Source organism: Leuresthes tenuis, unplaced genomic scaffold (assembly GCF_036924035.1).
Source record: "Leuresthes tenuis unplaced genomic scaffold, fLeuTen1.0.hap1 SCAF_14, whole genome shotgun sequence".
NCBI lineage: Eukaryota > Metazoa > Chordata > Actinopteri > Atheriniformes > Atherinopsidae > Leuresthes > Leuresthes tenuis.
The window spans coordinates 4,476,104-4,488,869 of NW_027325368.1; the positions used below are offsets into that span (position 1 = coordinate 4,476,104).

At 41.3% G+C, this 12,766-nt stretch overlaps 1 protein-coding gene across 8 annotated transcripts in view; it reads left to right on the top strand.

Moving 5' to 3' along the window:
- The window catches only part of LOC140269523 (nuclear receptor coactivator 2-like), a 58,552-nt gene that overhangs the window by 19,172 nt on the left and 26,614 nt on the right, over nucleotides 1-12,766 (top strand). For all 8 annotated transcript variants that reach the window (XM_072364664.1, XM_072364663.1, XM_072364667.1 and 5 more), the window contains one exon: nucleotides 10,564-10,671. In XM_072364664.1, coding sequence (XP_072220765.1) covers nucleotides 10,583-10,671 — 89 coding nt within the window. In that variant the 5' untranslated portion in view covers nucleotides 10,564-10,582. The remainder of the gene's footprint in view (nucleotides 1-10,563; nucleotides 10,672-12,766) is intronic.

Genomic DNA, 12,766 nt, shown 5'->3' on the forward strand with positions numbered 1-12,766 from the left:
TTGTTTTTTTTTTTTTTAAATGGGGCAGTGACATAATTTTAGTTGGTCTTGCTGGACAAAATAATCCCACACTCAACCCCTGACATAAGTTTTTTTTTTTTTTTTTCTCTGGACCAGCAAAGAATCGTGCCACTGCAGCACCAGTTTTCCTGGCAATGAACCAGAGCTTTGTTGGTCAAAGCAGAGATAACTGGCTACAAGTCATGGGCACTGGCTCCAAACCTGCATTTTAATGGATTGATCGGCTTTATCAATCTGTGAAAGCAACTCCATTCTGAGTCATAGATAGGTCACAGCTAATTTAGACACTCAGAACAGTGACGGAGAGAACCATGGTGCTCACATATTTGCCAGTCACATAAGACTGGACAGTATATCGAGTGCGTTATAATGCCATAGTCTCATATGCGTTTTCTTAAAATAATCACAATTGATTACAGTCATTGAGTGTAAATGGCTCAGCCTTATAAGATTTTGACACAAAGCATACAGAAAAACACTGGTATGTTCATGAAGCTGAGAAGCTGACACACTGCTCAGTTGTCTCTAACTCAGTTGAAGGGAATACATGCCTGATGGAGGTTTGAGTGTTTCACAGCAGTAAGCTTTTACCATACAAACAAAAGTGACAACACCTCAGCACAACCGTGCAGGAATGTGCCACAATGCAAGTTTGTGTGACTAAATGCCAAAGCTTCCGAGGTTGCTTCACACTGTCAATTAGCATGGAGCAACACACTGAAGGAATCTTTTAGTTCTTTCACATAGGTCCCAGCTCTAGAATCAGGTCCATTTTTATGGAAACACAGCTTCAGATGTCAGAGGGTTATAATACTGAGTATAATACTGTAAATACATTCATTGGTGTTTGAGTGGGAGTGGGAATAGGTGTATTTGAATTCAGATGTTTGTGTTCACACATTGGAGTTACCTGTTTGTTGGTCAGCATGCTTTATTTAATGGGAATGCCTTACTGTGAGTTTTGAAATACAGTCATGTGATCAGTTTAACTTAAAGTCAAATGTTTCTCATATTTGACTTTTGACCTTAGCTGCCAGTTTGTGTTTGTGCTGTTTTTATTGTATTAGATCAGTCAAACGTCTCTTTGGAAGTCTCATTTGGTTTGTGAGTATTTGCTGAGCCAGCTCTCATGAGCCTCAGCATGTCAAAAGAGGCAGCAGTCACATTTCTCACTGCTGTCTCACAGTTGGCGGGAGGCCTACAGCTCAGCATAGCACCAAACACCTGAGATGGACATAAAAAGACGAGATGTGCTGAGCCGGACAGGCCAACGCATAAAGATGCACATGCACATACGTGTACGCACAAACAAACAAACTCAGTGTGCATATGTTGAAGGCCCTCCAGTGTGGGAGAAGCCCGTGTTCCTAATCCAGCCTCAGCAGGGTATTAAATCTACTTTACTCTGTATGTTTGTGTGTGATGGGAGGGTTTGCTGGCTTTTACACTGCAGCCTTAACAGAAGCTTAGACACGAAAGGGAGGAGAATTCCTCCTCCCAGTCATCGCTGTCAAACCCACTACCGTCCAAGTTGTGAAGCGATCTTCATGGTTGTTTAGTCCATGGTTGTTTCCCCACTTAAGTATGTGCTGCATGTGTGTACTTGTGTTTCCTCCTCACGGGTAGCATGGAACTGCAGCTAATGACTAGTTTAAGGAAAAGTTAATTATCCCCTTTGATTGTTTTATCCAGTGGTGGAGGAGGTAGTCAGATCCCTTATTTAAGTATGAGTACCAGAACAGCAATGCGAAAAGACCTCCATGAAATCCGCCTTAAGTAACATGAAATCCCCCTTAAATCAAAGCACTTAAAAGCAACCAAATGTAGTTAAAACAATTGGCATAAAGACACCAGTTTGGTATCTTTGATTGATGAATTATGATCTGGTATCCTTAGATTATTCAAACTGAAGCAATACTGTATTATTACAGGGGTATTAGAATATTTATTTAGAGGGCTGTAAATAAGACCCAGACACTGATCTTTTCAACTCCTCAGAGACCAAAAATTCTGGATACATGTTTTAATTTTGTTTAATTGAACTGTTTTTTTTAAGTGTTTTATTGTGTTGGGTTATTTTTTAAAAAATCTCTTTGTTAGAAATAGATGTTAAACCCAGGCATCTAGAAACACCAAATGAAGAAGACATGGTGTCTGTTAGAGACAGAGTCCACTTTAGCAGGCACTGATCAATCCTCGGCTTTAATTTCTTAATGGCTACTTTGACCCTCTGGCCATGTCTCTAAAGTAGCTTAAAATGAAAATAGTCAGGGAAACGGCAAGTATATCTAAATTGTACTTAAAGGTCCAGTTTGTAGTATTTAAAGACACCCAGGAGTACCCTCCACAGGTTTGCTCTGAGTAGCACTGGTGCTCCTAACTAAAGATTTTAGGAGCTCCGCTTGTACTGACTTCAGTGCAACACTCAGGCTTTCTTCCGAAGTTTGCAAAGATACAAACTTGTGCTTTCTTTCAAAGGAAAAGTGTCGGTGGAGTAGTTCTTACAGAGAACGAAACAAAGTTAAACACACTTGATATTAGTCTTACTTGGCTGACACATTAGTGTCACTTTAAATGAGCTGTACGCATGTTGTTTGATTTGGATAAAGTTGGATAAATTTGAACTGTTGTTCTTTAATGGTTAAATATAACCCACAGATTTAGTAACAACATGAGCAACTCAACATGCTGCTGCAGTTCCATCAGTACATCTGTCCCCCCAGAGTTCATGTAGTACGCTGTTGTTTATGGTTTATTCAATGAACAAATACTGGGTCACGCAGGGCATTCCTCTCTCTATCATATATACTGCCGGAGCATTTCATGTCAGGAGATGTTTGAGTTGAGAACACCTGCTGATTCAGATCTTACTATCATGAAATATTTGGGACTATTGTGTCACAGGGAGGTCTGAAAGTTCTGCTGAAAGGGCTTCACCACGCTGCTCACTGACCGGAAACATTTCCGCCGTGACGTGTCATGATGACGACAGACTCCCGTCACACATGGCGCACCCATTTGCTCCCTGCAGATGTTATATATGACAAAAATGCAAAGGCCATGTCACTACATGATGCAAGTCGCTGCCCAACGGGAGACGTGCACGAGAGAACAAACGCTCTTTCCATGCACAGACATGATAAATCAAGCTGTTTTTCAGTCCTTGAATGTACATTGTGGTCATGCATCTGGTCTCCAAAGTGAATCTGCAGCTTGCTCAATTCTTAACTGATATTCATGAAATGTTGTGAGAAACTCTCACGCTGATGGGATTTTTTTAGATGATTGAACAGCCACATCTTTGTGTGAACTCTGCCCTTTTGACTGGATTTCAGTATTTCAGCCTCTATGAGTTGCTGCAGATATGAAGAATTCTGTACAGCTTGGTTGCTTGATAATATATTAATAGGCTAATTAAACTTTGATAAAGAGGATGGTCAGTTTATCTGCATACATTGAGACACATCCAACGAGCTCATTTCTGCAGGCTTTCCAGATGGCATGACACAAGCACGAGTAATTTATTCTCAACTTAACTAGTTGTTTTAGCACGGAGGTGATGAGAAGCCAAATACGTTACCGGTATCCAGGTTTCATTGATCATTGATCCCACATCGGGGAGAAACTACATCGAGGAGTCATTGAAGGTACTTTCCACCACTGGAGTATTCTTTCAGAGCTTTGACAGAAAAGAAGATTGAATAATGCTGAAGAAAAATGACCAGAAGAAAACCTTAAAAAGGAAAAAAGGAGTGCAACTTATCAACATCAATGCTAATTCAAAAAGCTTCTCATTAACAACAAAGATCTGTCTCAGAGACACTGACCTGAAGGAGAGACTTCACTAAAAAGCTGCCACTGGCTGCTTTGTGCGGAAACTGATGGACTCTATTCATTTTTGGGGATAAAAGCTTTTCCACGGTGAAGGTGATACCACATTAAGCACAGAGAGGTTTTTCACTATACCGGCACATCAGCTTGAATTTAGTGTTGTCAGTACATAAGGCTTCATGGTCCTTTGTGTGTGTGTGTGTGTGTGTTACATGCTCAAAACCTCAATTAGTCTGCTGGCTAAAGCCTGATGATGATTCATTACTTTAACAACAGCCCATAGTGCGTTTTACTTCTATGACAACTATAATTTTGAGGAGTAGGTCCCTCATGCATGTTTGTGTGATCGTCACATCTTCCCAACTGTTTGCTCAGCTGTCTACTTCGGAGCTGTTCCCTTATTAAAAAAACTTTACAAAAATCAAACCGTTTGTTCTGAGTTCTAATTGATCTAAAGGGAATTTGATTCACATATAAATCACTGCTAAAACCAACCACTGCCTGTTGTTTCTATCTCCCCACCTGACCTCCATCTGGATGTAATCTGACACCTGCAGGTACCAGCTCTTTGTTCTCTGTAAAACACTGGGAAGAACAAACTGCAGGGATGTTCTCTGAGGCCTGAACAGAACACAGATTTGTTGATAAATGAGTGATAACACTTTTAACTGAAATCTATAGAAATTTGTATTTAAAGTTATTCATTTCTAAGCAAAAAAAAAAACTGCATAAATTAATTTTTTCCTCATAAATGATCATTTGAATAAAGTAACCTCAAAAGTTAAACACTGAATACACACCTGTGAAAGCCGGTTACCCTTCCTCAGAAACCCTAAACAAAGAAACGGAGAAGCCGCGGTTTCTATTGGAAACAGAGCCCACTTGAGCAGGCACTGATCAATCCTCAGCTTTAATTTCTTAATGGCTGCATTGACCCTCTGGCCCCGTCCCTTCTCTGCAGCTCAAATTGTTTTTAAATGGCTTCAGTTTGCAAAGCTCTCAGCTCCTCTGATTGCATTAGTATCGGCAAGAACAGGGTAAAGCCTTTTGTGGAAGCCTACATTAGTGTTAATTCATTGTGCACGTGTCTGCCTGCCATATGTGTCTCTCTGTGGATGTGTTTGTGTCTATGTGCCTCAAACATTGATTTGAATATCCCAGTTATACCGGATGTGAGTCCCGGGGCTGTGTGTGTGCCTCTTGTAAACTGACTGAAACGTTACGGGAGGTTTTCATCAACTTCTGACTCGGCAAAGTTGGATTTATGGCTCGAGTGAAGATGAGCTGTCGCATGCATTGCAGCTCTGAAAAGTGAAAAACCTTTTACGTTACAACACCACTGCCGTTAAAAGCTGCATGCACCCCAGAGATACTGGTTACATTCACTTACTCGCACCGCTTCTAATCACCTGTGTGCTGATTGTGATCCTTCTTAAGCTCGATAACTTCTCATGAAGAATAACATTATTGAGAAAAAAGTACTTTCTAGATCCAAGATCTTCTTGGGTAGTCCTACATCAAGCCGTTCTTTCTCCTAACTTGCTTCACACTGACCCTGGATCAGGCTGCTGTGGCAGCTTTGAACCCAGAGAGTACCAACGAAGCGTCACTTTTGGATGTAATGTCCAACTTTGGATGTCAGCATCGGTGAAGCTTTTTCCATTTAAATGTATTTATTTTGTACTCGAACGTCAAACATGAAGGTATTCTAACCATAACCAAGTGCTGGTATTACCTAAGTAAAGGAAAGCCAGACTCTTAACCCCAAGTCAAGGTAACACCCCCCAGGAGTCAAGAGTCTATCCCTGTTCTCCCCTCTGATCTGCTTATGCAGTCGTCTCTCTTATTCTTTCCTCAGCAGCACAGATTTGATGTTTTCCTCTCAGTGCTGTCATGAAGCTTTTTTCTCCATAAATGATCTGTATGATTGAGATTCAGACTGTTTGCAGGTTATGTAATTGAGCTGATTAGTCTTTCCTGAAGAGGAGTCTCCTTGCTTTGTCTCCAGATGCATCATCATCCTGAACAGTGAACCTTCCTTTGATTGGTGTAGTGAACAGAGTCCACCTGTGTGTTTACTGCAGAGGTGCCATCTCTCCTGGTCCTTTACCTGACATCACCCCCACATCATCAATCATCCACAGTCCCTGGCTGCTTCTCTTTCTTCTGCTCGGGTGTTGGTGATGGTCTCTTTCTGACACTTCGGTCACAAACGCTGAACAACTTCGTTGGTTGACTTGTAGGGCTTCTTTTTGCAACTTCCCATTTTGTTTGTACATCTTCTGCTACACTCTCAGTTGAATTACCTTCTGGAGGGAGCTTTATAATCCTTTACCTGAGAGCTCTCCTTTCCTGTACAGCAGCCAGATGCAGCAGCCGGTTAAGCTCTGCAAGCGCTCTGTTTTAACTGCTCTCTCATTTGCATACTTAGCCTTATGCAGGTATCTTTTTTAGAAATACAAATTACAAAGTGATTCCATAACTTTGTTTTTTCTAGACAATTAAAAAGAATGACAATTTTACTAAGATGCTTTTAGGTACATTTTGGAAAGCCAAAGCCTAAAATAAATATGACACATATTTGTGTTTTATTTAATAAAGCAAACTAGATAAACATCTGTGGTGGTTCCATCATTTTTTCCAGGGGTTGTATATGCAAAACTAGTCAAGTTAAGCTGTAACCATAGCTGACTCAACTTTAGCTGGCCAAAATCAAGCTGAGCAGAGTTCCAGTAATGTGTGCAAATGTTTTTTTTGCATCAGCAATAACTTTTTACCACATGTGCATGAGAGTCAACATATATGGTGGTAGGACAGCCAGTTCTGTGGGGTTACTTTTACAGTATGCTAACACACGGTGTGTGAGTGAAAATTAAAGGAGGAACCTGAGTGCTGACCCAAAAACTTCCGTACCTTTAATTTATGGCCCATGACGGTGTCAGTGGTCATCGACTTAGTTTGGCATGGGAATAGAGCAAATGCAAGGGAATCTCTGAACTCATTACGGAACATTTTCTGGGTATTTTCTCCCTTGACAACACTCAGTGCTTTCTCAACAAATATTTGTCCCAGTTCATCAGATGATGGATGTTGGCGCTCACCAAACATTTGACTTGCTCTGCTACAGAAGCCGTTTTTCTTTCTTTTTTTCATCCCTGCAGCCATGCCTCCAGCATGCATAAAGATTAGGACATGACAAGAAGTGTTGATCGCTAACGGACTGCTGATGATGGCAGCTGATTACCAAGTGCTCCTCTTGTGTTGTAGAAACTATGAACATGACCAAAAGCAAGTCCTCCCCTTGGCAGTGACAGCTTCATGCACTTGTTGTACAAGCTGTATAGTTTTAGGATTTTTTTGTTCGTGCACAACCAGCCATTTTCTCGCCTCTCCTCTTTTCTCTTCTCTCTTATGGTGTAATTAGGCCATATTTCCCTCTGTCCTCAGGCCTGATTATTCAGAGCAGCACATGCCCCACCTCCCATTTTCTTCCTGCTGTCACCCCATCCACCCCGCTTGTATTATTTTACAGCACTTCCCAACTTGCAGTCTGTGTGAGAATGTTTCCCATAAACGTCGATAAACTGACAGTCTGTCCATTTATTTATTTCCTCATGGTGTTTTCTCATAATGTGCCCTTACATTTCTCTTCCTCTGTCCTCTCCACCCCCTCCCTCTTTCTTACCTTGTTACTTTCTGTCTAATCTTCTATCTTTCTGTCCCTGTGCCTCCCTGTTGGTTTCCCTGTTACTTATCCCTCTCTCTTGCCTTCATCTGCGCAGTATCAGTCCCACTGACCGGCTGTTATGTAACAGTCAGGTGATGCGTTGGCCTGTTGAATGGCCTTAAGGGCCTACTGTCCCAACAGATACTGCTTCTCCCCCACTTCAACTGTTGAACTGCCTCATCAGTGAGTGTTTGCAGACATTAAAGTAAAGATTTGATACATGCATTCTGTGCTGATTTGTCACCACTTCACCGAACCTGCAGAAAAACCTTTGAGGAAATAGAAGAAACTTTCAGCTGTGTGTATAAAAGCAGCAGCAACTTACTGCCACAGACTCAACCTGCAACATTATCTGTAAACAGATCTTTGTTGAGACTATGCTGGTTCATCAAGATGAGTTTTGTCACCGGTGTTTGGATCAGTACATACTTCAAATTTAGACTTCTGAGAAGCTGGTCGAGGCTCTATCCTTGCCAGAGCAGATGCAGATAAGGCCAATGATAAGCTGTTAATGGAAAATAAGAAGGCAACCCAGGTGGCAACTCATGCGTAGAATTCAGCGACCCACCGGGGCATGACCCACCGGGGCATAACCCGAGGCCTGCAGCCCATTGGACGGGATGAAAAGCCAGCCAGTGTTTGCATCTCTGAGGTCAGGATACAGCATTTCCTCAAGTCAAGACTAAGGCCTCTATTCACTTCAATCCCCTCAGGCACCAGGTCTTTATGAGATGCTGCTTTTATTTAAAGAAATAATTGTTATTAGCAGGACTTGTTATATTTTTCTATGATGCCTTATTTTGATGGCTTAAAACAAAATGCAAACACTTTGGCTTCCATATATTTGTTTGTGTGAGAGTCATTCATTTGTAGGATCCTGGTCATTTCTGTGTGTGCATGACCCCGTCTTCCTCCTTTTCCCCCTATGAAATTAGCATTTCAGCTGACATATATATGTATGTTGCAGCCATCCAAAAGAAACCCATTTCTGAAAACATGGGTGCATAGTCCAAGTATAAGACAGAATCACGGAAAAGAGTATTAAATTAACTACAGCGAGGTGTTATAATACATTTAACACTTCCTGCTTTGTATCAAATCAAAATTCCCTCATTAATTCACTGTATAGAAACCTTCCTGTTCTTTTCTTTAGGTTTTCATTTTAGGAAATATACACTCTGTACATTAAAAGTGGACAAAATGACTGTGACGCTACCTGTTGTGTTTTGAAACCTTGCCATTGTCGTATTGCTCTTTTTGGAACCAGCAGTGACCATATTTGGATGAGAGAGTGAAGTGGGTAGTTATACGTAAAACCTTATTGGACAAACATACATAAATCTGTTTCCGTATAGTACATATAGAACCACAAGGTCACCAGCTGGCTGATCAGAGGAAGTAAATGGCACCGTAATGCCTTGTGGGAAAAGTTAATTGACTAAGTACTCTGTTTTGAATGGCAGTCTGCTGGAGCCAGAGTCACTTTAGAGCAGGTATTTATGGTTGTCAGTGGTATTGCACTTAAAGGCACTCTCGTTATGGCTTCACAGTGGATTCCAAATGATATGCCAATTTTCTTACATACAGCTTGTGTGTCAATCCAGCCTGCTCTAAATTTGGGATGCACTTGTATTACAACCCTTCTGGTAAATGCTTTGAAAGCATATTATTTCTTTTCTTTTCTATTTGTTATACTTGGAAGAAGTTAGCCCTTTCCCATGAATATTAATCTTCTATGCATGTAATAATCTTGCTACAGTATATCATTTCTGTCTTGGCACCTGGACACAGCCAGATATGTATAACTGCGTCGACTTCAGCTGATATGATGCAGTTTTATGTAGTTTCTTAAGATTCAGTTTGGATTTTCCTCTCCTCTCTTCAAAAATACAAAACTCTTTGCTTTCATTCTGCAGTTATTATTACAATAGAGGTTGTGATATGACCGCACAGTAAATTTAAAGGCATCTGTTAGACCTCAGAGAAGCAAATACTGACTGTTCAGCCCAATCCGGTGGGTTGCTGGGTTGTACTCATAAGATGCGACCCAGTTCCCCAGCTTTTCGTGTCCCGGCAGCAGCTTATCATTGGCCAGATCAGTAGCTGGCTTCAACAAAGATACATCTTTCGTCCGCTTCTCTGTAGTCTGAATTTTGTCCCTTTTACTGCACCATATGGTCCAAGTCTAGCAGCATGAGGTGGCCATATGGTGCGTCTTTCCCTGCCAATGGGTGTTATATTTTTAATGTCACCCATCTTTTACATTTCTGTCTTTTCACTCCTCCAAAAAACCCATTTAGGACAACAGAAATATCATCAAAACATTTATGCTTTCAGCATCATCACTCATATCATAACAACATTATTGGGAGAACAGTGAGAATCCCGACATAAATTAGCTATTACAAACTGAAGTATTATTGACACCTACTGTATTCCCGCTGGGCCTCCCACATATGGCCTGCAGGCTCATTACAGTGGTACATTGTTGTCATGAGTCACCCACACTCCCTGTTTGATGATGCACCATGCAGGTTGTGTACATCATCAACGCATTAATTAATGGATTTCAGTAAAATTGTGGCTCATTACAGAGTAAACATCACTGAAGAGAGGGGAGGGCACTTTCTACTGTTAGTGTTTGTTCAATTTAATTTCAGCTGGTGCATCCACATGGAGTCCTTCTCCTAAAAGGGAAACGCTGTACTATCAGTGAATCAAAGCAGGACACATGTTACGCTAAAGCCAATATCCTGTCTTGCAATTTATTAAAAAAGGGTGATAAACTATTTGGATGTTTCCTTGGCCTGCTGGTGTGTAAATGTTTAGGTTTGCATATCCAGGAACTGTTCTGTGTTTGCAGTGTTAAAACGGGTCCGAGTCTCTACTGTTGGGCTTTATTTGAACTTTAAAAATGGCTGTTTTCGTATGATTTGTTCTGACCAAACATCGCTCTCTTGTTTTCTCGTCTTTTCTCCCTCCAGGTGCTGATAACTGCTGAAGATGAGTAGTGGTGGGGGGGACACCCCGGAGCCCCCCAGAGGGGAGCCTCTGAAGAGGAAAGACTGTCAGTCAGACCTCCTGGGACCCAGGTGAAAACTTTCATCCACCATCCTCATCCTCATCCTCAGCACATCACTGAAACCTCATTAAAACTGATGTTACTGAGAATATCGAAGACTTGTTTCCTGTATCTGTGTCACATGGTTTTCCCAGACTGACACGCCCCTTGAGAAGACCAATGGCGTGTCCTGAGTCTATTAATCCCAAAGAAGAATTGAACGTGAACACAGACTGTAAATTATTCTTTTATAATATCTGAACATCTACCATGTCTGAGCAGATAATTCCCACGAGGGTCTGGTTAAACAAATACCTCGTATCAAAACAAATGCTAAAATAAAACAAAACTTGAACCCAAATAAAACTTGTAGATTTTGACAGACTCATAATCCCACTAACCTTCACCAATAGAATCATATAACTTCCCTTTTGTCCATCCACACAACGTTCACAACTCTGCCAAACTTAGGCGAGCAGAGGTCCAGCAAAGCAAATAAACCTCTTATGGTTTAACTTCTCACACCGATAGAATTGAACTAAAATGTCTATCCAGGGCATATCCGAGGTAAACGGAACCATCGGGTGTAAATGCTTCATTTCGGACTCTTTTGTAGGCGAGCCTCGGTCTGAGAAACAGATGCTTGAACATGCAAAAAGGAAAATATCTCGTCTTTCTTTGTGAACAGTTGAAAACCAAAGCAAACCACAAGCCGATGCCTCACCAAGTCCGTGTCTACATTTGATAAACAGGGGCATGTTTTACGCAGATTTTTCCAAAGGTCAGTGCAGGCGCTCTTCAAAATGGCTCCACCTGGTCCACAGAAATGTTGCTTCCTTTGTCTGATGCTTCCTCACAAGACTCATCATCATGGTGATGATGACTGCGTGCCTCTGCTGTGTCGTGGGGGAAAAAAAGGGAAAAGTTTTACCCCTCCAACACGTGAGCACACAGAGCTGCAGCCATGTTGCTTCAGTTAAGAAATGCATATCCTCATTTTCAGAAAGTGCCAGTTTACAGCTGGTTCGGTAACATGCTGAACATCCTATAGTTTTATGTGAGGTGTCGATCAAAAGCTAACAGCACTGCCTATAATTTGAGATCTCTGCATCAAGAGTGTTTACGGGCCCTTTGGAATAATAAGAGAAAATGTGATGCACAGATAACTTAATGAAGAAATGAATGATGTTTTTAAGCTGAAAGAACTGGATTTAAATGTGAGTCCCCTTGGTGTTGTTGCCATTGATTCAAACCCCCCCTCCTCCACACACACACACGCAGACACTGTTTTGAATCAGTCAAATAAGACGAGGAGTACTTAATTTTCTCAGATTCTTCCAGCAGAAGGCTTGTAGGTCTGAGATTCTTGTCTCAGTTATGCAGAAGTCTTTCGTGGTCCATCCACAGACTTTAGGGGATGTATTGATTGTATGTGTGTGGGGGGGCTGTGAGAGCCATAGCAAGCCGTCTGCTTGTGCCTCTGGAAGCTCTCCATTGTAGATTTTGCTGTGTGTTTGGGCTCATTGTAGATGATTGTGTTGTAGAAGCCATTCTCTTTCATCCTAAGCTTGTTCACAGACGGAGAGATGATGCTGCTAGAATTTGTGGGATCAATTATTCCAATTTCCCAGAGCTGGCAATTGTTGAGGAACAGGTTTGGTATTGATTGTGAGAAGCCATCGCCTGAAAAGCTACTCAAGCTTGAGACTTCATGTTTATTCATATCTTTACATGCCATTGAATCAGCTTTATTGGCTTTTATTTACATTTTTCAAACTCAAATTGTATTTTTCAGCAAAAAATTAGTAATTTATCATAAATGACAGAAAAGGTTGTTTATGGCTCTTTGGGGAGTGAGAGAAGCGTGGGGAGAAGGAGGGAATCTCGTGGGTCAATGAGGAGATAAATGCTGCTGCAGCACTTTTACTGACAACAGTTTATATAACAACAAACAGGTTGTTGTAGTATTGATGCTCTGATGTTAAGGGACCTCGTTAATGTCAGGTTATAGAGAGGTCATGGAGTTAATTTATGGTTACTGAAGAGGCCTTTGCCTCACAGCGGGTCAAAGTTATGCAGATTAAATGCACAGCATAGTTTTTACAATAACCCCTGACACACAATTA